This window comes from Myodes glareolus, chromosome 6, assembly GCF_982192425.1.
Source record: "Myodes glareolus chromosome 6, mMyoGla1.1, whole genome shotgun sequence".
Classification (NCBI taxonomy): domain Eukaryota; kingdom Metazoa; phylum Chordata; class Mammalia; order Rodentia; family Cricetidae; genus Myodes; species Myodes glareolus.
The window spans coordinates 85910868-85937596 of NC_142031.1; the positions used below are offsets into that span (position 1 = coordinate 85910868).

Here is a 26729-nt window from a genome sequence, read left to right on the forward strand (position 1 = left end):
TGCTTCCCGGCGCCCGTACCTCCGCTTGTGGATCGCGAACCACGTTACGAGCTACCGGGACGCCATAGACTAGACGGGCTTCCGGGACTCGTCCAGAGGCGGCGACTCTTTGCAGACGTCCCCGGGCACGAGGTTTGGCTCGCAAGTGTGCTGCCTGCCAGGCGCGCGGGCGTGTGGTACCGACTCAACACCGCGCGGCCGGGCCAGCCTGCAGGGCTTCCTGAGGGTGCCAGCTTGAGACTCTGGTCGCTTAGGTCTCTATGGAGACAGGCCTTTAACCACTTTTTCGCTTGTCATTTTTCTGACTCCACGTGGGAATCTGAAAGATGTAGATGGGAGGGAAGCAGCAACTGGTATCTACGAGCAGAAAGTCACCAGGCTGGACAGGGGTATTTCCCGCACTGGGGAGGCCCAGTTCATCAGAACACACGTTTATCCATAGAACACACAGAATCACCGAATCTGTTTTCTGTGCAGTCCCATACTACTGCAAACTTGTCATTTACCCAAAATGTCTCCAATTTCCTTCCTCATTACCTTCTCACGTTGTTCCCTGGCTGCTCGTTTAGGAAACTATTTTCTAAATTTAACTAAGAACTTCAAATTCTTCCCTTATTGTCTGCTGTGTTCATTCTTAACCTTTTGGTGGACTGCTCACTTTACTATTGACTTTTTGTCCAAATGTACTATGAATTCTTTAGTATCAGGATCAGCCTGACACTTAGCCGTAGCGTGAACGTTTAGGTAATAGGTGGTCCACCTTTTTGCCATTAAAGGTATTTGCCCCTCCCAGAATGTCTCTAGCAGATGTTAATTCCTTGGTTTTGTCCAACAAACGTTTATAAAGCATCTACATGCCTGAATGGTGAAAGAATTGAGAATTTAAACACTGGAATTACCATTAAAATTGCCACCTTCTTGGAGTTTGCTAATAGGGAAAACAGACAATACACAGATGTGCGAGTACATGTAGTTTCAGGTAGTAATATGTGCTGTAAAAAATGATGGAAGGGGTGTGTATCAGTGATGACATAGTAGGTCAAGTGACAGAAAGCTTCTCAGGTGGTATTCAATCACAAATTTGGATAATAAAAAGTATGTCTTGCCGTATATATGGGACAGCATTAGTGGACAGATCTGGAAGGCTCATGGGTGATAACAAGAGCATCAGGAGCTGTGAGTGCTCTTAAGGTGGCAGAGCAGATTGCTTTGAAATGAAAAACAGGAAGCTGAGTTTTCAGGCTTTGAATACCAACACCCAAATTTGGATATTAATAATTAAATTGCACTTAGTGCCATTGGAAACCCTTGAGATTATAAGTAAGTGTATGTTTAGACTTCGTTAATGTTTTTAAAAGATTACTTTGATGATTGACAAGAATGAATTCTTCAGAGGCGGTGGGGGTGGGGAGGCAGTTAGTAAGCTGAGTCAGGCCTATAGGTGAAATTATACTGAGTCAGTTTCTGCCTTGGAGAGATTCTGAGGGTAGCCCATTCCTCGTTGGACCACAGAGTTCTTCTTTGACTTAAGCTGGAATTTGAAGTTTTGTCAACCTAATCCTTCAGTGGGACAAACGAAACCTCTCCTTCAAAGCAGCAGCTATTTTTTAAAGAACTGCATAGTGAGATTCCATTTCAAACAACAGCAGCAAAAACACTAAACAAAGAAACAAGCACACAGTTTTTCTTTTGTAAACCAGATATCCTCACCTCAGTGATTGTCAGCCTGGGGCAGTTGTGCCCTCTGATAATGGCAGTGTTGGGAGACATCTGTTGGTTGTCTTAACTTGTTGGAAGTAAGATGCTCCTGGCATCTAATGGGATAGAGGCTGGGAAGCTAAGCATCCTATAGTGCAAAGGACAACATCCTCAGTCGTCGTGTGGTCTAAATGTCAGTGTTGCAGGAGAAACCCTCCACTGGACCAACATTTTAAACTCTGCTTTCTTTCAGAGACTGCTGTTTGTCCTGTCTAAAATGGGTGTGAAGAAGAAAAGAGAAATGCAGGTTGCTGCATTAACTGTCTGTCATCAGGACCTGGAAATTTTGAGATGTAGGTGATTTTTAAGTTTTGCTAGTTTAGTGAATGAATTTGCAAGTTTGCAAGCAGTGTATTTAAATCTCTGGGACGCTTTAGAATATAATGCTGACATTCTTTCTGTTTAATTTTTTTCATTTTTTTGTATTCAATTTTTGATAAGAAATAGTTATGTTAAATATTATTTGTCTTTAGACTGAATTCTGCTTGCTATTTTGGTTTCTATACTTTTTAAAAAGATTTATGTATGTATATGCACCATGTATGTGTATTCTGGAAGCCCACAGAGATCATAAGAGGGCATCAAATCCCCAGGAACTGTAGTTATAGAGGGTAGTGAGCTGCCATGTGGATGCTGGGAACTGAACCTGGGTTCTCTGCAAGAGCAGACAGTGCTCTTAATGGCAGAGCCTCTGTACCTATTTTTACTTTATTATTTATTAATCTGTGTGTGTACGTACACACACGAGTGTGCACACGCTCACTCGCTGTTTACTTTTTTTTGACAATTTGAGCTAGAGTCACCTGGGAAGAGGGAAATTGCATCAGAAAATACCTCCATCAGGTTAGCCTGTAGGCAAATCAGTGCATGTGTGAATTTCCTTGATTAATGATTGATTTGAGGAGGGCCCGGCCCATTGTAGGCAGTACCACCCTTGGACAGGTGGTCTTGGGTTGTGTAATAAAAGCAAGCTGAGTAATCCGCATGGAACAACCAGTGAACAGCGTTGCCTCCATGGTCTGTGCTTAGGTTCCTACCTCCAGGTCTCAACCTTGAGCTCCTGTCCTGACTTCCACTAGTGATAGATTGTGACCTGGAAGTTGAAAGATAAAATAAACTCTTTCCTCCCCAGGTTGCTTTTAGTCATGGTATTTGTCACAGCAGTAGAAAGCAAACTATGACAGCATGTGTATATGTGGACATACACATGCCCTGACAAGGTGTAGAGGTCAGAAGACAACTCTGAAGAGTTGGCTCTTCTCCCTCCACTGCATGGGTTCTGGGGACTCAAACTTAGGGTCAGACTTGGTGGTAAGCCACTCACTGCTAACCCACTCACTGACCCTGGTTTATATCCTTAGCAGTTTTGTAGCATGTATAAGGAAGGAACAATTAATCCATATGTAGCTACATTATTGAAAGTTTTGTTCCTGTTCCTTAGCTTTTGCTGATGCGGAAGGGAAAAATCTAGCCTCTTTGTTGCTACATTGTGTACAGCTCACGGATGGAGTGTCCCAAATCCATTCTGTTAAACAGGTAAAGTGGAGTTTTGTTCATGATGTGTCTTAAATATTATCATGCTATTATGGATTTTAAAAATTAACTGACAGTTTTTGGTTTTATTTATTTAATGCCAATTTATCACCAAATGACAGTTTTTCCTTTTTCTGTTCACTGCATAATGTCTTTTTATTCAGAGCAGCAATAGAAATAGTAAAGAAGCTTCCACCATCATTGTGATTATAAGTAGATAGGAGATAATTGTGTGCCGTTTTTTAAAATTTTTATTTCTTTTGTTTTCCTGAGACAGGGTTTCACTGTGTAGCCCTGACTGTCCTGGAACTCACTCTGTAGACCAGGCTGGCCTCAAACTCACAGAAGTCTGCCTGCCTCTGTTCCCAAGTGCTGGAATTAAAAGTGTGTGCCACCACTACCTGGCAATTTTTTTAAAAAGTTACTATTAATTTTGAATTTTAATTTCAGCAGACACATTTGAAAGTTAATTTAAAATATAGATTGTTCTTATTTGTATTTCAGCATTTAGATTTTTCACACACACTTTGAAATGAGTTAAATATATTACTCACTTCTAAAGAATGCTATAGACTTTCTGTATTACCCTGGGGCATGTTTGTGTGTCTTTTTTTTTTTTAATTTAAATTTATGCCCTGGCAGTACTGAAGCATGCGTGGGCAGCCTGTATATGGCAGCTCTGTTGAACTTGTCCATATTGGGTTTCATTGTCTAAGTTGATGAGGATGACTGACCAGTAGAATCAGTCTGAGAATGTAGCTCCATTGGTAGAGTGCTTGCCCTGGTTTGCTCTTCAGCACCGCATAAATCAGACATGGTGGCGCGTGCCTGTAGTCTCAACTCTCAAGAGGTAGAAGTGGGAGTATCAGAAGTTCAAGGTCACTCTCCTGCTTTCTTTCAAAGAAAAGGAAAATGACTTAAAAGAATATTTGTAATCATCTTAGTTTGATGTACTTGATATTAGAATTGCTTTGATTTTTTTTTTTTTTTAATTATAGATTGTGCCTTTTCTGGAGAAAGTAGATAAAAATGGTGTGTGTGATCCTGCTATTCAAAGTTGTTTGGATATTTTAGCAGGCATTTATTTTTCCTTGACTCTGAAGAATCCCTTGAAGAAAGTTTTAATAAGGTAAGGAAAAGAAGAGAGTATAAGTTGAATGCTACAAAGAATAGCCAGGAGCTAGAGATACTCTTCAGTAGTAGTGCTGACCTACCTAGTCAGGTGAAACCTGGCTTCCATCCCCAGCTCTTAAAGAAAGAAAGAGAAAAAAAGCAAAATTCATTCACTGTTTTGGTAAAAATTAAACTAAAGTATATTACTACAAGTTTCTTTTCTTTCTTTTTTTTTTTTAAGATTTACTTATTATGTATATAGTGTTCTGTCTGCATGTATGTTTGCAGGCCAGAAAGAGGGCACCAGATATTATTACAGATGGTTGTAACCCACCATGTGGTTGCTGGGAATTGAACTCAGGACCTCTGAAACAACAGTCAGAGCTCTTAACCTCTGAGCCGTCTCTCCAGCCCTCTATGTATCTGTCTGAGGTTTTCAGACAGCAAAAGGCCTTAGGTTATAGGATAAAGAAACAGCTGCACATTTATTCTTTGGGTCCCAGTTCACTGGTTTCTGGGTCAGTTCTTTTACATGGATGTTTAATCTATCATCTTGCTTAGATTAGATCTGTCTATCTAATCAGATTAGAATAGATCTGTCCCCATCTATTCTGACAGATAGTACAGGATTATATGCTTCATATAAAGTATTAAGTAGTACAGAAGTCTAAAAAATTAAGTGAAGCTTGAATTCCACCATTTCTGCCTTGTTTCATTAGGAAAGGGTTGTCACTTTAATTTTGGTTTTTGAAACCTTTGCTTTGGGTTTAACATGTATACTATGTTTTGGTTTTAATATTTTTACGTAAGCAGGATTATACTCTACACAATACTCTGTAGTTAATTTGTTTGCTAAAGAATATCTTTGAGGGCTGGTGAGGTGGCTCTGTGGGTCAGGGTAATTCTCATCAAGCCTGACAGCCTGAGTTTTATCTTTGCCTTCTATGTGGTAGAAAGAGAGAACCAACTCTTACAAGTTTAATGTCCATATGTGTGCTGTGGTACCCATGTGTCGGCAAACAAACAAGCAAATAGAATATCTTAGAGAAATTTCTATATCAAAATAGCCCTTTTAAAATTTTATTTTTTGTTTTGTGTATGAGTGTTTTGTTTGCATTCATGACTGTGTATGTACTCCATATTAAGATATATCAAAATGTATATCATGATACATGTTATTTGGTTTGTTTAATCTCCTTGCCACTTATGAATATCCGATGTTGTAGGTTTCATTATTTCAGCGATGCTGCAGTGATATTCTTTGTAATACATAGAATGTATGTAATCTGCAGGAATTACTAGAGTGGGATTTCTAGACCAAAAGGCCTGTTTTGTAGATGTTGTTGACTGTTTTTCTCCTAAGCTGTTTATTTACGCTGCTCCAGCTGTGAATGACTCTACTTATTTCTTTGTGTCTCTCCAGCTCTGGATGATACCAGTTTTTACATTTTTAAAATCTAAAGATGAGAAATGCTATTTTATTATCGTTTGTTTATCCCAGACTGTTAATGTTGAACTTTTCTTGTTGCTGGGTTTTGACCTCGTCCTGTATGTTAAACAGATACTCTTCCATTGAACCACATCGCCAACTCATGGTTGAACATTTTTGCAATGTGTGGAGTTGATTACCTTTTAAATTATTATATATCTTTTCATTGTCTTATAATCTTTTCTTGATTTATAAATGTTCTATATAGATTATGTGCCAAATATATTCCCTTATTTTTCACTTTCTGCATGATATATTGTTTTTGTAAAAATCAAAAATACCTTGACCTTACTAATATTTTTCCTTATATAGATTTCTAAACTTTTTGCCCACCTATTTATGCTTTCTCTAATTCAAGATTGTTTATTTATCTGTCTTACTTTTTTTGTTCAGTTTTTAAATCCATCTACAATCAAGTTTTGAGTATTGGGTGAAGTAGGGATCTAGTTTCACCTAGGATCTCTCTTATCCCCAGATTGTTGGCTCATGCATTTCCCTTCATATTTAGAATACTTCTTATCATTATGTATTTTTATATAAACAGAGGTTTGATTATTTTACACTTGTGCGTATTTGTTATACCAATACCACTCTTCTTTTACTGTTTTATTGATATGATTCAAATACAGAATAAGTTAACTTTCTACTAAATTTTCTTTTTCAGAATATTCCAGTTTTTAGATTATTTCTTCTAGAAAGTAGTGAACTTCTCAAATAAAAAATGTGGTTTTGATTGATTATAGTAAGGAAATTTTTGTTAAGTACTTACTTTGTTTCAAACACATTTCTTGGAATTGAGGTTAAAATGAATGTAAGAGTTTCTATTTGTGGAGTCTTAGATGCTAAGGGAAACAGGACAGCCAGCACCATGTACAGGATAGCAGGTGCCGAGAGCCGTGAATAGAGCAGAGTGGAGAGAGGAGCACTAGCATGTGTGGACTGTGTGGGTGGTCACGTCTCACCTCCTCCTTCGCTTATAGTATGTGATATTTGAGCTTGACCTACAAGATTTGAGGTCATAATTATTTAATATTTGAAGGAAGTGTGTTTTAGATGGAGGAAATAAGTGAAAAGATTTTGAAAAGCTCTCAAAACAAAGAAAAGTCATATAGTCAGAGCTAAGTGATCAAAGGTTGAGATGAAGTCAGAGGGCTAATGGTGAGGGAGAGAGGCAGGTTTTTGAAACGCCTTGTAGTTTACTGTGAGCTATGCTTATTAGTGCCACTGTTTGTGGAACTTGTTAGAGGATCACAGATCAGTTCTTTACGTCTCTGCATGCGGCATTTGGCAAACTCAGTTCATGTACTGAACATGTACAAACTTGTTTTCTTTATTATCGTCCCTTAAACGACAGAGAAAACAACTGTTAATATAGCATCCCCATTGCATTACATATTGCCAACAACTTAGAGGTGGTTTAAAGTATATGGGAGAATATGCACAGGGAATAATACAAATGCTCTGTATGTTATACAGGAAGTCGAACAACCCCCAGTTTTTGTACCTGGTTTGTTATGAAATCATTCTCATAGTAATTGGTGACTATATGGTGTTTTAGTACTATTGTGTAAGCTGAAACTGAGTATTCATTGCCTGGCCACCCAGACCTGAATAATCACACAGACACTATGTTAATTACAACACTGTTTGGCCAATAGCTCAGATGTATTTCTGGCTAGTTCTTATATCTTAATTTAACCCATTTCTATTATTCCATGTATCACCGTGAGTCTGTGGCTTACTGGTACGATTCTGGCATCTTATTTCTTTGGCAGCTTACATGGCATCTCCTTCACGCCATCTACTCTTTCTCTATATCTCTGTTCAAATTTCTCACCTGACTTTACTCTGCTAAGCCAATAGCTGAAACACCTTATTCATCAACCAATAGAAGCAATACATATACAGAAGGACATTCCACATCACTATTGCTCTGGCTATTCTGTTGAGAGAAGCCTGGGGATCAGAAACAGCAAAATGGAACCAGGCAGACAGATAAGAAATGGTAGATAGCGAATTTTGGTGATGGCAGCATAAGGTTATAGTTTCAGAGCTTGTATTTTAAAGGTATGGTTCAGTGTTTAACATTTGTATATTTCTCCTCCCTCCATACTTAACCCAGTGATGTAAGCTTTTCATTCTTTGCTTTTTTACAGCTCACTGAATGGCCTACCTAAATTTTTTCTGACTGAGGCTATACACAGTTTTACTTCTCACCTGCAAGAAGAATTAAATACTGCTGACTTATATTCTTATAGAAAAGTAATAGACAATATATCTTCCTGCATGGAGAACTTTAACTTGGGTAAGCCAGTACTTTTCCTGGCTAATGTCTGTCATTAGATCACTTTTTTTAAAATGTTCATTTTGGCAAAAATTCCTTAGCTTTGTTAATTTCCTACCTGCAGGTAGAGCAAGTGTTGTCAATCTACTTGAAAATGGTAAGTTTGATATTTTCTTTTGCTCTGAGGGGTGACAGTTTCCCTGGAGTGGTTTTGAAGCTGATTAATTCCCATTTCTTGGGAGAATTGGAGTATCCCACATAACTAAAGAACACCATGCTACTTTGAAGTTTCTGCTTCTCAATGACGTCATTTCTGGTAGACATTTGAAAATATTCCTGGTACTGAAGCTGGAACCCAGTTTGGACTTCTGGTTTGTCATTATATTCTCTTTTTTCTTTCTTTTTTTCTTTTTTCAGTGCTTCATTTTCTGCACAAGAGTTTAATTGAAATCCTGGAAGAAAACAGGCAAGTGCTGTATGTTTGTGTGCTTGTGCATATGTGTGCACATTTGGGCTTGTCTCGTACAGAGGAAACTTTCTTAATGGTCTCAGAATGTGCTGTTTCCAACATTTGGCGTGATTATTTAAAATTTTTTTAGAAGTGATGTGTGTAATTTTTAATTGATGTTTTTGAGACAGGGACTTACTTCATAAAACGAGCTAACCTCAAACTTGTAATCTTCCTGCTGTAGCCTCTCAGATGCTAAGATTACATGTATGTATCACCATGCTCAAATAATATTTTTTTAAAGATCATTATTACGAGAACTATTGAGAAAGAGAAAAGTCATTTCCTCTACCTTTGAGTTTTTGATATTTTCATGGGTGAAATTTCTTATTATCTTTCTGAAGATATTACTAATAGTTACCTTTTTTAAAAAAGTTCTCTTAGATTTATATAGTATTTGGTTTTTCTAAGTTTTTTTTTTCTGTTTGCTGTGTTTGTTGACTGTATTTTTGGGAAGAAACCTTCCTCAGAAGTCTAGTGATATTGGCTGGTCAAATATTCAGGAATAGATCATTAAACATTAATGTGAATCTGTGCACATGGTTGGGGGTTGACTGCAGGTTTGGTCTGTTTCTTGGGGAATCCTCTAAGCTGTGCTCTTGCTCCTTGCCGAGTAGATTTACAGTAGCTTCAATATCCAGACTTTGCTTTAATATTCCTATTGCTGAGTGGCAGTATAAAGCTGAGATCTTGGGTTTTAACAACTAAAGTGCTCATGGTTTCTAAGCCTTTTGGAGTTATAACTGAGGTTGCTTTCTGGTTATTCTCTGATTTAGTGTCCATCTTTCCTTATTCTGCTGAGTCAGTTACCAGTAGTTATATGCTTGGCAGCTTCTAAAATATTGCCATTATCACTTTGTTCCTTATGTATCTATTTATGCCTTTTTATATTTTAAATCGTGGCTGCTAGTTTAGGAAAGTTCTGGAATGGAGTAGAAGTATTAACTGTATGCCCACTTTAACCTGAGGTTGTCTCCTTCAAGAGGAGCTCCTTTGTCTCCTTTTTAGACTCCTCGGCTCATCTCATGGACCAGGGTCCGTTCCTCCAGTTTTATTTCTTCCTACTATTTCTTTGTTGTCAGTCACTGTCTATATACTATATTTAGGATTTTTAGTTAGCTCTTCTTCCTTAGTAGATTCATATAGTCAGTTGGTTCCCAGGTACTTTGACTTAACAATTTTATAGGTGCTTCAAATTCAATGTATGCAAAAGAAAATTCACTGTCTTCTTCTTTTTTTTTTAATTCACTATCTTAAGAAGATACAAACCCTGGTCACTTCCATCCTACTTTCTGTTTCTTTGAATTTGCCCATCTTTGATACTTCATGTGAATGAAATCATATAATATATGCATGTTATTTATATATATATTTGTACATGCATGTAGTTTTCATTGTTTATATATATTTGTGGTGACAGGAATATAGTTTTATTCTACAACCCAGATAGGCGATGAGTTCATGATTTTTCTGCTTTAGTCTCCTGAGTGCTGAGATTACAGGCATATATCGTCATGTCCACCTGATGATATATTATCCTTTTATATCACACTTATTTCATTTGGAATGTTTTTAGTATCTGTCATGTTGTATTGTGTATCAGAATTTAACTTTTTTTTTTATAGTCAAATATTCCACTGTGTATCCAGGGCACATTTTGTCTATTTATCTGCTGACTTTTTTGACTCTTTCTACCCTTTGGCTGCTCTGTAATGCTGCTGTAAGTATTGGTCTGCACAAGAAGCTGTTTTAGTTTCTGTTTTATTTCTTTTCTTCCTCTCCTCTCATTTGTTTGTTTGTTTGTTTTTAAAATAGGGTCTTGCTCTGTGGCCTCAGTTGGCTAGAATCTCAGCTGTAGCTTAGACTGGTCTCAGAGTTGTGGCAGCTCTTCTGCTTCAGCCTCCCATGTACCTCACATACTTGCCTCTGATTTTATTTATTGGAGATATATACCTAAGAGTGGACTAGCTGGGTCCTATGCTAATTTTGTTTGTTTTGAGGAAGTTACGGTTTTCCTTGGCTTGAGTTTTAAAAGGATTTTCTGTTTTCCCCTTTTGAAAATAGAGTGAGAAGAATGAGGCTGAAGGCTGGGAGAGCAGGTGAAAGCTATTGTAACCCAAAAGAGGCATGAGGATGGCTCAGGTCAGATAGTGGCTGTGAACATGGGTGTTTGGAAACAGAACCAAGATTTCCTTGCAGATGGGATAGAGAAGACAGGAGGCCAGCATGATTACCATGGTTTTAGAAATAGAGATCCCAGGAGGTAGCGCAACTTTGGAGTCAAGGATAAATTTACCTATCCTGAGATACCTATTAGATAACCAAATGAAGATTGTGAGTAGGAAGTTAGAAGTACAAGTTTGTAATGGGAGATATCTAGGTTAGAGCCAAAAGTTGGGCAATAATTAACCTATAGACTATAATTTAAAGTATCAAGAGAGAATTAGATGAGAATAGAGAACTAAGTGGGACTGAATCTTGGGGAGCTTTGACATAGAGTAGGATGGGCAGGGAATGTCTCAATGTCAGAGGATCTACTTAGTGTACCTGAGGCTTTGGGTTGGACCTTCACACCAGAGAGAAGGGGTGGGGCATGAGAGGGAAGAGTGGAATAGTTAGTGGGGTAAATAGATCAGGGGGAAGAGAACAATCTAGTCATGTCTGAGGAGAAAATCTAGGACAGCATGTTGAAGGCAGGTGAAAAAAGTATGCGTCCACTGAGTGTTCGTGCCTGTGAGTTGTCTCATTTGTCTTTTTAAAATTTTCTTACCTTTGCCCTAAAATAGGGAGTAAGGTTAATCTTGCTGAGAAAGAGGGGCCTATTGCTGTAGGAGTATTTAGGAGTTCACAGTTAGTGTCCATGTAACTGGAATGCTTTTCCCAAATTAATTTTGGCCCTTGGAGAGAGAAGTGGTGACATTTGTATTTGAGTTTCCTTTTGAAATTTTTTTTGTCTTCTTTGTAGAAAATTTGCTGGAAATCATATTGTTCAAACACAGTTAATGAATGACTTGTTGGTGGGTATTAGAGTTTCAATGACATTAGTACAGAAAGTACAAGGTCTCCAGAGTGATCTTGGGAATGATTCTGGCTCTCCCATCTGGCAAACTATGTGTGGCTTGCTGAGCGTTTTCACCAAGTTTTTAAATGATGGTAAGTGTACAAAATGATGGTCATAACTGCATGCCAGTAGATTTTCTATATTTGTAATTGAGATGTGGGACTTTAACCTATGGGGAAACAACCTGAAGTACATGATTTTAATGGTTTTTTTTTTTTTTTTGGTTTGCTTGCTTTTTGTTTTTCAAATGTTTGAGTTCAGCAAGGGAGGTTGAACTTTTCCCAGTTTGCATGTGTTTTTATATGTGAGCATGTTTATTGTGAACAAAGGAGAAATATCAATACTCTCATTGTTGGAAAGCCACAGATGTTAAGTTATCCTGAACCTTGCCAGCTCAGTTGGCAGAGCCTGAGACTCTTAATCCCAGGGTTGTGTGTTCCAGCCCCACGTTGGTCGTCAGAATGTAGCATAATTAAGAAGGTCCACAGGAGCCTATAATAAAGGATAACAAATGTTTATTGGGGAACACTTACAATAAGAAAGCCGCAGCATTCCTCTTCCAGCTTCTGCCATCAACCAAGCGAAAGGGAAAAAGGGATGAGCATGCTTGCTGTCGGTGCTCTAGTACCTCAGACCACACCCTAATGGGCTGGTATCCAAAAGGCTGTTGGCTGAATGAATTCCCACAATACCACCACAGACTTTAAGTTATAGAAGAAAATTCTTCAGAAGTAGTTACCAAATTTAAGAAAGACTTAGAAAGATGAGTTGAATTTTTAGTGGTATTATATTCAAATAATGATAATAATTGTTGATTATAAGCCTAATTCCTCTCTATATCTCTTCTGTCCATGAGAACTATACCACTAGGAAGCTAAAAAGAAGAAAATAAATTTTCCTCATGAGAGTATTTCAATTATTAAATTTAAATGCAGTAACATGGCAGACAGTTGAGTCATCTCTCCAGGCTCAGACATAAGTTTAATGAGACATTATTTTCTGAAAAGTTGATGGCACTCCATCAGCGCCATTTGTAGTTAATTCAAAGCTTGTTGTGTTAGTAAAGTGTTTAGCTGCGAGTAACAAAATTTGTATCCCAAAGTTTAGAGGCAGATGACCCAGAACTACTGCCACCAATGTCGGACCCAGCTCTGTGTTTCTGCTGGGGCATTTTTATCATGTTGCTGCCTAACCATGGTCCTGCTGCCTCCTGTTTGGCATCTGTCTGCTGTAGCTGCAGGCATCAAGTGTTTGTTCAAGGCGAGAAGGGCCTTGCATCTCTTTCTTTGTCCATCCATCTGTTTGTCTGTCTCTTTCTTTTCTATGTCTGAGTACTTAGCATGGCAGCAGAGGGCATCTGATCCTATTATAGACAGCTGTGAGCCACCGTGTGGGCCCTGGGGATTGAACTCAGGACCTCTGGAAGAGCAACCAGTGCTCTTAACCACTGAGCCATCTCCCTATCCACAGGGACTTGCATCATAATCAGAAAACTAATAGATCCAAAGGACTTCTTCCTATAACTCATTGGCCTGAACCCCTGCAGTGGTTGTCTTTAGTTTCAAGGAGTATTGTGGAAGCAAGAATCCCGCTTTTTGCCAAGCATATGGCTACCCAAAGTCAGTTTTGTTCCCAGAAAGGAAGGGAAGAGTGGATATTTAATAGTTAAGGTGTTTGTCATACTTCTTAGTCTGAGCTGAGTAATTCATATTCCTGGAGACTAATGTATATGCAAATGAAGAGAGGGTAGCGAATCATAATTGTCTGGTCATTGAGTACTGTGCCAGAAGGGTTTCTGGTTGACATTGATGTAGATTTTCTCACACAGACCTTCAGAGCGCTTTCAGGAAAATTGTCCTTGGAGTGGGAATGCAGGTGTCAGTGTCAGGGAGGGCAGGGGCCGCTGTTACCAGGTGTTCTAGTAGCTTGGATGTCGAGGATGAGCGTAGGATGTTGGACAGGAGAGGAAGGGAGCTCATTCACTAAATATGTGCTGGGCTTAACTTCTTTCTCTTCATTTTCATTTAAACTTTATGACAACTTGTCTGGTATGAGTTTTTCTTTATCTTTTCCTTTTTTTTGAAATGAAAGCTGAGTTCCCAGGAAGTTAAGTAACCTGTATGGGATCTAGTTACCTGGGAAGTGGTGAAGCTGGAACTCTAGGACCGCTGACCCAGAGCACTCGCTCTTTCTGCTGCCCTAGACTGTCCATCCTTTGTACATGATGTTGCTTCTTCTTCCCATAGACAACCTACTGCAGACTATTCAGAGCACATCAGGATTAGCTGTCATTCTTTTCCTGAAGACCATGCTCCATCCGTCTGAAAAGCTTCCTGAGTTGGTGAGCGCTTCTCCTTTTTAGAAATTCCCTTCAATGAGAATTAGAGAGACATCAGTTTGTTTTAATTTAAATATTTTATTGGTTACTATCTTACAGTTATTGTTTGTGGTATGTGTCTGGGCACACATGTCACAGTGTATGTGTAGCGGTCAGTTGACAACTTGTGGTAGGTGATTCTCCCTTTTTACCACTTGGATCCTGGGGATCAAACTGAGGTTCTTAGACTTGACATGCTTCTGTTCACTACGCCATTTCACTATCCCTCAATTTTTAAAATGCATTAGCTGAATTTTTAAAAATTTATGTGGCATAGTTGGAATTTTTCCAATGGCTCTTTTCTCTTACAATGATAATTCTAAATATGCAAATGATATGGTGGCAGGATGATGACAGAGTAATAACAGCTATCTGTAAATCAGTTTTGCAGAGATAATTACTATTAGTGTTTTGTTGATTCTCCTCCTCATTTTCTGTAGGGCCAACTTTTTGGTTCTGTGTGTCTGTGGTAACAGATATTTATAACATCACAACTATGCAGTGTTAAATGTTTAAATGCATGGCAATAATTTTCCGATAGTGGTGGTGGTGCACGCCTTTAATCCCAGCACTCGGGAGGCAGAGGCAGGCGGATCTTTGTGAGTTCGAGGCCAGCCTGGTCTACAAGAGCTAGTTCCAGGACAGGCTCCAAAGCCACAGAGAAACCCTGTCTCGAAAAAAACCAAAAAAAAAAAAAAAAGGAATAGATTTTATAATGTAATATACTTGATCATTTTTTATCATGTAATATAAGAGGCATGTTTGGGTCAATTTTTAGTGAATTTGGTCCCTAAGGAAAGTGTAATTTGGTAATGTAGACCATAGTTTTTGTATTGTCTGCTAGCATTCTTCCCTCCTCTCAGTATATTATCTAGAAACTCAGTTTGTCTAATTAAACATCTCTGTATTCTGAGATCATGCAAAATCATTATTCTTGAATGCAACTGCCCTTTTTTTCAGAACTCCCCTAAAAGCATTCTTTTGTCCGTCTGCAGGTGCTGACCTCTATGCTCCACCAGTACTTTCATCTCAGCAGACAGATTTATATGCTTAGATGTCATTGTTTTTTCTTTTAAAGTTAGTGTAATAATTTTAATGTTTGTGGCTGTTTTATCATTACTTTTCCTAGAATATTTCGACAAAGAGATTTGTAGGTTTGCGTTTGAGAACCATATGTTATTGCTTCTGTTGTTTCTAGATCAGCAGTCTGCTTCTGCAATCAGTTGACTGCACCAGCATCCCTGAGTGGTTCATGAGCAGCTGCAGGAGCCTTTGTTGTGCTGACATGCCGGCGTCTACTCTCTTATTCCTGTGTCAGGGAACACTTGCTATGTTGGACTGGCAGGATGGAAGCATGGGCCCAAGTGGGGAGGCTTTGCTCTTGGATACTGTGTGTGTTTTGTTTACCTTGAGTTCACAGTGAGTTTTTGTTTTGTTACTTCATATTTTGTTTGTTTATAAGACATTTGAAGGATACAACTAACCCAACAAACTCAGTTCAATTAAATGTGGTAGGATGAATTCTAAATTAAAATTGATGAGTGAGAATAGATTAGACATTAGAGATAATGAGAAGATAATGAGAATGACAGTCATAGGAATTATTGGTATAGGCTATCCTAATGAACATTTCTAATGCTCACTTCTTTGTTTGTTGTTTTGAGTTATTCTTATGTTACTTTGAACTTACTTTGTGGCCAAGGCTGGTTTTGAACCCCTGATCTTCCTGCCTCTCCTTCCATAGCAGGTATACACTACTACACCGAACTTATGCAGCATTAAAAAAAGATTTTATTTTTTATTTAATAATGTGCATATGTGTGATGGATATTTTCATGTGTGTGAAGTGCCGTGGAGGCCAGAGGGGCAGTGGATTCCTTGGTACTAGAGTTAGAGGTGGTTGTGATCTGCCTGACATGGGTGTTTGGAGCTGAACTTTGGACCTCTGAAAGAACAGTATGGCTTTTAACTACTGAGCTATCTCTCCAGTTTTTAAAAACTTAAAAATTGTGTTTAGGGATGGTAGAACACATGACTCTATTTTCAGTTCCTGGAGCTGTACCAAACCAAACCAAACCAAACCACAGAAAAATCCTATAAAAATGCCTGAGCATATAATGCTTTAGGATTCATGAGTTTCATGAATTCTAGGTAATCCAATACTTTTTACATATAGATAGTATAAAAACTTAATTTGTTGGATGAGTAAAGTGAAGTTTAGACACTAAATGCTCTCTTAGGAGCGTGTTATAATAAGGTAGTCACAGAGCTGAGTTCCTTTGTTTTGCCATTGTGGCTGAAATGATCAAGTACTTAAAATGTCAGAACAGAGTTTGGTGAGATGGCTTAGCTGTTAAAGGGGCTTGCCACCAAGCCTGATGATCTGACTTTGATTCATTGATCATACATGGTAGAGGGAGAGGACTGACTCCTGAAAGTTTTCCTACGATCTTAGCACACCTGCATGCAAACGCACACTAAATAAATAAATAATAATAAAAATTTTAAAGTCAGACCATGAATACAGCCTATCAGAATTACTATTAAAATAAGCCAAAAGCTCTAAAATAATTTTTTCAAGTTGGAGGTATAATTCATGTACTATAAATTCACAAATGTAAAGTGCACAATTGTGTTTCTTTTAGTGTGTTTATGGACTTGTACAACCATCACCACAGTCAGCCTCAGAGTGCTTCCATCTTCCTGGATGGTCATGGTGGTGCACTCAGGAGGCAGAGACAGCAAGATGAGCTTAAGTGTAGCTCAGGTTACATAGTGAGATTTGTTTCAAAATAAATGTTCATCATCCTAAAACAGCAGCTACCCAAGCCCTCAGGCTCAACGGGTAGGAGACTTGCTGTGCAAGCATGTGGACCTGACTTCAGATCTCAAGCAGCTCATGCGCCTTTAACGTCAGCATTAGTGAGGACAAGTAAATCCGGGGAGCTCTCTGATCAGCTGTCTTAACTGAAATAGCTAGCTTGTAGTTCAGTAACAGACCCTGAAGCAAGAGAGAGAGCTGTGGAAGAAGACACCTGGCATCTTCTGTGGCCTCTGCATGCATCCTCACACTCACTTGAATCTGTACCCCCTCCCCCCACAATTTAAAATACCAATGAAACAATCATCACAATAAAGATATAGTTTCTTTTTTCCTAAAAGTTTTTTGTATTCATTTTTTGTTTTTTGTAAGATAAAAAAAGTCATGTGAAAGTTTGACTTTCAGTTTGACCTTCATTTGTCATTTTCTTGTTGTAAATTTCACTGAGTTTTCTGTTCATTCTTTGTTTTTAAAAGTTATGATGTCTGTGTAATTTCTTCTACCAAGCAGTTTATAATAACTTATATCATGGTTTATTTTTCTCCAGGATTAAGGAGTCAACACTAGAAATGTTCCTGTCTAGAATCTTGGCATCTTGGACCAATTCAGCCATACATATCCTTGGATCAAGTTCCCCAAGCCTAAAAGACTCTCTGAATGGGGGTTCCAGCATAGCTAGGAGACTTTTGGAATACGTCTATACACACTGGGAACATCCATTGGATGCTCTGAGACACCAAACCAAAGTCATATTCAGAAATCTTCTGCAAATGCACCGGCTCACTACAGAAGGGGCAGATTTAGTGACTGACTCTTTCTTCCTGGAATTGACTAAGAGTCTTCTCCAGTTGGAATGGCATATTAAAGGGAAGTACGCATGTCTTGGCTGTTTGGTTGAGAGTATTGGAATTGAGCATATTTTGTTAATAGATAAAACAATTCCATCTCAGATCTTAGAGGTGATGGGAGACCAATCATTGGTACCTTATGCAAGTGACCTTTTGGAAACCATGTTTAAGAATCATAAGAGCCATTTGAAGTCCCAGACTGCCAATACTTGGATGGATGAATGGCATGAGACTTGGGTTTCTCCTCTCCTTTCTATACTGTGTGGAGGAAACTTGGATCAGAAGTCTTATGTGATCGATTATTACTTGCCAAGGTTACTGAATTACAGCCCTGAAAGCCTGCAGTACATGGTGAAGATTCTTCAGGCATCTATTGACACTGAAGCTGGTGAGAAATCTTTTGTTTTAGTAGTTCTGTTTAAGAGACTTAAGTGTAGGTCCCTGTGCAGATGCTTGTTATCTCCTAGTTTAAATATCTCCCGTCTCCCATGCTCTAAGTGGTAAAGAATGCTGTTAATGGTAGCCACTTCAGATGGAAACAGATTAGACTTTCAATACCTGAGTGGTGTTTTTGGCTAAAGTAGTTTCACCAAGCCAAAGAGTGATTCCAGTTACAAAATTTTGTTTCGTTTTTTAAAAAAGATTGATTTTTATGTGTATAAGTTGGTATGCTTACCTGTCTAGTGTCTTTATGAGCAACACATGTGTGCCTAGTGCCTTTGGTGGTCAGAACAGGCATTGGATCTTTTGGAATGGAGTTTCAGAGAGTTGTGAGCTGCCACATGGGTGCTGGGAATTGAACCTGGGCCCTCTGGGAGAGCAGCCGTGCTCTCAACTCCACAGACATCTGCTCCAGCTCCTAGTTACAAGGTTTTAATTTATTATTTTGATCTCAAACTAGAGTAACGGTGTATGTATTTTATATATTTTTCTTTAATTTGTATAATTTTATCCAAATGATTGAAATAGCAATTAAAAATGCTTTAGGCTGGCTTAATAAAAACACGTGAGTTTTTCCACAACTTAAAATAAAGAACTATGTAGTTATTTAGAATAGGGGGAATATCCCACTGAAGTGCTAAAGGAATCATGGTTTATAATGAACGTATAGCCATATGAGGTGGTATATGTCTTCAATTCATGCATTTGGGAGACAGAGGCAAGAGGATTGCTTCCAGTTCAAGGCCAGTTTTGTATCCATAGAAGTTCCAGGTAGGCCGTGACTGTATGAAACTCTCTAAATACATAGATAGATAGGTTAAAAATGAATGTGAGGTGATAACCCTGAACAAGGAAATCTCAAAAAATTTCTTAATTTGGCTCTGAGAGGGAATTTTAATTTTGTACACAAAATAATGTGTTATTTAATAATCTTTTACAGATGTTCTTTATGAAGCTGTTCTTCAGTTAGCTTGTGTTTATTCTGTGTAAGGTGTCCTGTGAGCCTCAGCTTCCTGTGCTGTATCCGAGCACAGCTTTGCTAGAGGCTGATGTTCTACTGAAATCAGGAAGCCTTTGTGGCCATGTTTTATGTTCTTTATAAATGAGAACAACTCCAAAATACATGTTGTGAATCAATATTTGTTTTCAATCAGTGTTTGAACTAGTACAATGTTTCTACTATTCTTGTGGAATTGTTTTACTTTTCTCTACTTGATTTTTTTTTTATCTAATTCACATAATGGTGGTTTTTTTTTTGAGATTCAAGACCAAAAGTAAAAGTATTAGAGAATAAGTTTTGATTTCTTTATATTAATAAGATAATTACGTTTACTTGAAATTATTGCATGATATTTTCAGTTATTTTTATTTTAGAATAAGCACTTTAATTGGTCCTAGAATTAGTTTAAAATTTAATGTTAATTGGAACATAGAGAGTTGGCATGACATAGTCATTGCATAGCACAGGAATGATCTTTGCCATTGTGCTTTTAAGATAAGAACGGTCTCTTCCCCTCTTAGGGGCTTGTAATCGCAGAGGGGCTCTGGGAGCTTTGATGGCGTGTCTACGGACAGCTAGAGCTCATGGACATCTTCAGTCTGCAACTCATGCCTGGGAGAGCCTTGTGTGTGGGGCAAGGATAAAGCAAGGCTTAATTCACCAACACTGCCAAGTAAGGAAACTAGTGTTGCACACATTAGTCCCTGCTAACCTGATTCTGTTAGTAGTCCTACTAGTGGCCCCTAAGTTATAGGGGGTCCATTTTGATAGTAGAGGGCGGCATCTTTGTACTCAGTCTATGCAGTGTCTAGTTGAGAACATGGACAAGTTACATGAAGAACCTGCAGCTCTGAGAGACAATGTAGAGTCAGTATGTCTAGTAAGGGGCTTTACCTGAAAGATTTAGAGGAGCCCAGCAGTGTGGTTAGGAAATGGAATGTTAGAACAGTACACAGAATGGAGGCGAAGCTCATATTGGGAGAGCTCCAGAGCTAAACTGATGACTTCGTTGATTCCCAGTTACCAATAGGATGGGCGTGTTCATTGCTTATCAGTACAGTCAGAGATGAAGTTCTGGAATAGGAGCAAAGGAAGCCAGGAGATCAGCTAGTGTGAACTGGATGTGAGCTGTGAAGGCCTGGAGTGAGGTAGCTCTGAGAAGACGAGAGGGGTGGAGCTAAAAGCTATATAAATAAGGCTTTGGCTTGTGAATGTATGTAAGCCTCGGTTTATACATGGAATGACAGTTTTGTAAGCAGTAACTAACTACCAGGTGTTTTGGATTAAGACGCCTCTCTGAGGTATATGTAGGCAACATGAAGTTTACTTTTTGTTTGGTAACTTACATAAATAACACACATAGTTTAGGCTTTTCCTAGTTCTTGGGAAAATTAACATTTTATGGTTTGGTGTATTTCAGGTGCGGATAGATACACTAGGTTTGCTTTGTGAAAGTAACCGGAGCACAGAAGTGGTCTCTCCAGAAGAAATGCAGTGGGTTCAGTTCTTTATCACGTATAATCTCAACAGCCAGTCTCCAGGGGTGCGGCAGCAGATTTGCTCGCTCCTTAAAAAGGTACAATCTTGCATCGGAATGGGAAAGTGTAATTGCTCTAGAAATTGCTGTTTTAACAGGTCCCAGATTTGGGGCAAGTGTGAAATCCTTGTGGTTGGGCTGCCACATTTCTTCATGGGTTCAGTGTCTTGTCCTGAGTTCAGCAAATTTGCATGTGGGATTAAAATACCACACAGGGCCAGGTGGTGCTGGTGCACACCTTTAATCCCAGCAGTTGTGAGACAGAGCCAGATAAATCTCTGTGAGTTCAAGGATGGCTTGGTCTATAGAGCTAGTTCCAAGACAACCAGGGCTACATAGAGAAACCCTATTTCAAAAAACAAACAGAAAATAAAGGTTTTAAAATTTAGGACAGAAAGTTCTTTCATTTGGGTGTTAAAAAAAAAATCAACCCTGACCTCTTTACAAGTATAATTTAAAACATTTTATTCATTTACTTAGGGGACAGGTGTATATGTAAGGGTGCAGTTACGGAGGTCAGGAGACAGTTTGCAGGAGTTGGTTCTCCCCATCTGCCATGTGAATCCTGGGAATAGACTTAGGTCATCAGGCTTCGTGGCAGACACCATTACTGAACTATTTCACCAGCCCAAGCTCTTTTTTTGAAAGAAAAAAAAAAAGTCCAGCGTTGGGGTTGTTGGAGCGTGGGCGGTTTGAAGAGAGCGTTAGTGCTGGGACGGCAGCTCTTGCATTTGTGAGCACCTCCGGACTGGTGATTTCATGGTAGCTCACCTTGAGTCATTTGTGTAGCACATCTCTGGTGAGGAACTGGGAAGGTGCAGAAATGACTGCATCATCTCAGCTTCAACCAGTTTAAAGGAAGTGGGAAAACTGGTTTGATTCTGGTTGCAGTAATATGTTGTTTTTGGTAAAACTATAAAATGTTAATTTTATGGCAAAAAGAGACTGCAGATTTCAAGATTTGAAATTTCAGGCACTGCATCCACCTTAAATTATTCCTGCTGGCCTAGGTTTATTGTGTGATTCACGTAGTTTTTATTTTTTAAATGTCTTTTTCTCCTTAAAAGTTGTTTTGCAGGATACAAGAAAGTTCTCAAGTACTTTATAAGTTGGAGCAAAGAAAATCCACACTTGACTCAGAGAACCGGTCCAGCAGAGAGCAGCCTCCTGTCTCTTTGCAGCAGTATAAGGTAGGTCATGTGCCGGACACACAGGACTGCAAAAACCAAATACTGTGAGTAAGCACTAGAGGGCAGCAAACAGAAATCTCTTGCTGAATTAGATTTTTCCTCGTCACAATGGGTGTTACATCTTCCTTCTGGGACTGGGTACCCTACTGGAAGGAGCTGTGGTTGGAGAACCAGTGCAATACCTGAACTGTGACAGAATAACCTCTGAGTAGCTTCTTTTCGAGGGGCCAGTTTACTTATTTCTTTGACATTTGTTTAGCTGCTACCTCTAAAGTCCACCTCTTCATTGGGCAGAAGACTCTGCTGAGACTGTGACTCAGATTGACAGCTTTTGTGTGTGTATAACAGACACATAATTTTTGTGTGTATGTGGTCACGAGTACTTGCATGTGGAGGGCAGAGGTAGATATGACCAGTCTCTCCCTTACTTTTTGAGACAGGTCTCTCACAACCCTTGAGCTTGTTTTTTCAGCAACTGGTTGGTAGCGAGCCCTGAGCACCCTCTTCTCTGTGCTCTAGGACTGAGATCACAGGTGTGGGTACATCTAGCTCAGGTCCTCATGTTTGTAGAACAAGCACAGTACCAGCTGACCCATCTTCCCACCCTCCTGTTTTCTATGCCATCCAGAGCCATATAGTGAACTCTGTCTCAAAAATCAAACAATCAAACCATACAAATAAACATCAAAACCAACAAACAAACTAAAACCCCGAACAAGTTGGTTTTGAGGGTTAAATGAGAAAACCCTTTGTAAACACTCACTGGGGGGGCTGGAGAGATGGCTCAGAGGTTAAGAGCATTGCCTGCTCTTCCAAACGTCCTGAGTTCAATTCCCAGCAACCACATGGTGGCTCACAACCATCTGTAATGGGGTCTGGTACCCTCTTCTGGCCTGCAGGCATACACACAGACAGAATATTGTATACATAATAAATAAATAAATATTAAAAAAAAACACTCACTGGGGGCTGAGGAAATGGCTCATCAGGTACAGGGGCTTGCTGCTAGGCCTCATATCTTAAGTTCCAAACCTGGAATCCATGTGCAGAAATTCTACTCCTGAAAATTGTCTTCTGATTTCCACATGGGCACAGTGACATTTACTGCTCATATTCGGATACATATATAATAAATAAAATAATAAAAATAAAAAGTCTTACTGGAAACCATTAAAAGTAGTTGGGAGTGTATATGGAGCCCCTGCCCTATGTGTGAGAGTGATGTGATGTTTATTAGCCTCTCTTAGATCATTGCTGGATTTGAGGAAATAGCTCCTTTGCCTCTTAATGAAAGGAGTGACATGACATTCATGAAATGTCACTTAAGCCCTTAGGAACAGAAAAGCCTATTGTGTGGATTGAGATTCTAAATTTTCACAAAAGTTTTTCCGTAGATATTCCTTTTTCCCTCTCTTGAGACAAAGTCTCGCTCTGTAGCCCAGGCTAGCCTAAAACTGTGGTCCTTGTTCTGAGAGCTATGAGTATAGTCATGTGTACCATGTCTGACAGATGTATGTTTCTTGAACATTAGAGACTTAATCGAAGTCAATCTTGTGGTTATGATCATTTCTTATAACTGTTAACAGTCTGTGGCTTTTGGAGGTTGTGAACTTTGCCCTGTTTTACCGTCATCATACCAGTGGGTACCATGCAGTGTGTGAAAAGCCCAGTGCCAGTTACAGACCAAGTGCTGAGGAAAAAGGGGAGGCTTAGTTGATAAAGATATCTTTTAGGGTGGTGGAGATGATTTCTTCCTAAATAACCAATCCTAATGTCTAGAGTACTTTCAAGCTTATCAAGCACCATGTACCTATGTTTTCATTTAATCTTTTAGAACAGACTCTGGGTTAAGCACTCTTACCCCCGTAACAAGTGAGAAACTGAAACTTAAAAAAGTTGAGTGACCTCAGCTACTAGAAGTAAAGCCAGTACCCAAATCTAGATTTGCTCCTGACTGGAAACACCCTAGTAGTGCTTTCCATGGGCTCACTTAAGTGGGAGCTGGTAGATGAGAGAGATTAGGGAGGACTTAGAAGTGAATTCACTTATAAGTAAATACGGCACGTGGAATGCAGAAGTTGAATAAGACCTGAGTGTGGGAAATGCACAGTAGAGACTTCCTGTGGTTGGTTCTGGAATTTGGAAGTCTTACTAGGAACCGTAAGTTAGCTAGACTGGGGATGGAGTCCAGTTGACAGAGTGCTTTCTTAGTGTATATAAGCCATGTGTGAATCCCAGCCTGGGTGTGGGGTCCATAAACGGGGTGTGGTGGCACACACCTGTTGTCTCAGCACTTACAAAGTGGAAGCAGGAGAACCAGAAATCGAAGGCCACCCTCTGTCACATAGCAATTAGATCTTTTTATGAACTGTCACAGTTCATTTAGTAGTCTATATTGACTATTTCTTTTTTACTCTAAAACTTTGGAAAGCTGCATACCTCTGATGCCTGAAGGCTTCTGTCTGGAGCAGTGAGGAATTCATGAGACCCTGGCACAGACAGGGCCTGAACAGATCTTTTTTTTTTCTTTTCTAAAACTATGTTTGTTTTTTTTTTTTATTGTTGAATCAGTAAAGACAGGTTTTATTAATGTCATGGTGTAGTTTATGCCTTTGGGGTTGTCCATGTTACGTTGCTGTATCAAATGCCTGAGGGAGGGTACTTTGGAAAGGATAGTTATGAAGAGGAATTAGTGACTGGAAAGATCAAACAGCAGAGGTGAGGGTTCCCTGCCCATGTCATGAGATAACAGAGTGGTGGACATGGTATGGAAGGAGCATGTGCTAAGGAGTGAAGGCAGAAGAGCAAGCTGAGAGAATAAACTGGTAATGAAACAGCCATTCCCACAGAAACTTATAGCTTAACAGTAACCTGATTCACTCCTGACAGCATTAATCAATTCCTGTGGTTGTAGTCCCCTAGACCTAATTACCTCCCACCAGGCCTTGCCTCTTAAGTTTATACTATCCCACTGGGAGGTCAAACTTGAAGCAGATGAGTCTTTAGGGGATAAATTGTCCAAACTCTAGCAGGTGTCAAGCTGAATAGTCAAGCAGCTTCTAAAGAGTCTTCTCTCTTTAGTAAATGTAACAAAAGCAATCCTCCTGAAGGGAAGCACCTAACTGCACGTTAACTTCATTATTCTTAACTGTAGTTTGTTTTTAATTTTAGAATTTCATGTCATCTGTTTGCGACATTCTTTTTGAAGCATTGTTTCCTGGATCTTCCTACTCAACAAGGTTTTCAGCTTTAAGCATATTGGGATCAGTAGCAGAAGTGTTTCCTGTCTCAGAAGGTAAGCTTCACCATTGTGTGGGAAACATAAGACTTGACCAGCATTTTGTTGTCTTTCGATAGATCCCATTTTAATACATAGGTCTCATTTGTACTTAAAGTTGTAATTAAAGTTGCTAGAAAAGGGCTGATGGGAAAGAAACTGTCTCCTCTTTTTGTCAGTCAATGTCTGCTTAGCATATTGTCACGTTGCATGGATCCTCTTGACTTCCTGCACCAACACTTCCCGTACCTCACAATTTGTTTGTGCTGTTATAAGAAGGGGCTTTATCTGTTAAGTTTAAAATGAAAACCACGATGGTTTATCTTATATTTAATAAAAAGATGAAAGAGCCTTTGTGGTTAAAATGTGGTTTCTCATATACGCCATTTGCTTGGAGATTTCTAAACCTTCAGAAATCACATACTTTAGTACAAGAACCATTTCATGACAACAAATTAAATTATCTACATAAAACGTGCAAGTTGATTCCAGAAAAAGGAAAGCTATGAGAAAAAGAATAATTCTATACTTAGTAAAAAGATTGAAACAGATTGAAAAGATTGAAACCTCCTCCTAGCCTCTGGGTATGATAATACATGCTTTTAATCCCCACACTTAAAGGACTGAGACAGGGAGATCTCAAATTAGAAGCCAACCTGCTTTACCTCATCAAAACCTTGTCTCAAAACAAATATAAAATCAAAAAGTATTCTAACAAAGCAAAGTCTGGGACAAGTGACTGATAAATTCCACCAAATATTTATAGTATCCCTTCTCATAGTCTTTCACAAAACTAAAGAGGAAGGATGACCTTCTGATTCATTCTGTGAACTCATAGAAAAGCAAATAAGGCTTGTAGAAGGGTCATCAAGATGGCTCAGTGATTTGCTGCCCAGCCTACCTATGTGATAGAAGGAGAGAACTGACTCCCACAGATTATCCTCTGACTTCTACATGTGCACAGTGGCACATAAATGCAATTAAAAAAAATTAAAAATAAGGACTCTGTAAGAAAACGGTAGACCAGTATCTCTTATGAATATAGATTCAGAAAACCTCAAGAAAATACTCCAGCAAACAAAATTCAGCAGCATATTAGAAATATTGAACACAGGGCTGGAGAGATGGCTAAGATGGTTAAGAGTACTTCCTGCTTTTGTAGAAAATCCAGGTTCTATTCTTGGTTCCCACATGGAAACTCCAAACCATCCATGACTCTAATTCCAGGGAATCCATGCTGTCTTTTGATTTCTGTGAGCACTGGAAACATATGTGATACACATGCATATATGTAGACACTCATACACATAAAGTAAAAAAAAAAACTTAAAAAAATGTATGCAGCCAAGCGATAGTGGTGCACATTTTTAATTCCAACATTCGAGAGGCAGAGGCAGGTGGATCTTAGTGAGTTTGAGGCCAGTCTGGTCTGCAAAACAAGTTCCAGGACAGCCTGGGCTGTTACAGAGAGAAACCCAGTCTTGAAATTTGA

The 26729-nt window shown here is 39.0% G+C and overlaps 1 protein-coding gene across 2 annotated transcripts in view; it reads left to right on the top strand.

Moving 5' to 3' along the window:
* Thada (THADA armadillo repeat containing) overlaps positions 1 to 26729 on the top strand; it is a 318719-nt gene continuing 291990 nt past the window's right edge. For both annotated transcript variants that reach the window (XR_015738149.1, XM_087907299.1), the window contains exons 1-15: positions 1 to 132; positions 1952 to 2051; positions 3200 to 3294; positions 4290 to 4420; positions 8050 to 8198; positions 8302 to 8334; positions 8595 to 8643; positions 11651 to 11838; positions 13993 to 14087; positions 15322 to 15542; positions 17492 to 18180; positions 19755 to 19906; positions 20654 to 20809; positions 21838 to 21960; positions 25132 to 25255. Coding sequence is in view for 1 of the 2 variants with exons in the window: in XM_087907299.1 (XP_087763425.1) it covers positions 1976 to 2051; positions 3200 to 3294; positions 4290 to 4420; positions 8050 to 8198; positions 8302 to 8334; positions 8595 to 8643; positions 11651 to 11838; positions 13993 to 14087; positions 15322 to 15542; positions 17492 to 18180; positions 19755 to 19906; positions 20654 to 20809; positions 21838 to 21960; positions 25132 to 25255 (2281 nt within the window). In the remaining variant the exon portion in view is untranslated. The remainder of the gene's footprint in view (positions 133 to 1951; positions 2052 to 3199; positions 3295 to 4289; positions 4421 to 8049; positions 8199 to 8301; positions 8335 to 8594; positions 8644 to 11650; positions 11839 to 13992; positions 14088 to 15321; positions 15543 to 17491; positions 18181 to 19754; positions 19907 to 20653; positions 20810 to 21837; positions 21961 to 25131; positions 25256 to 26729) is intronic.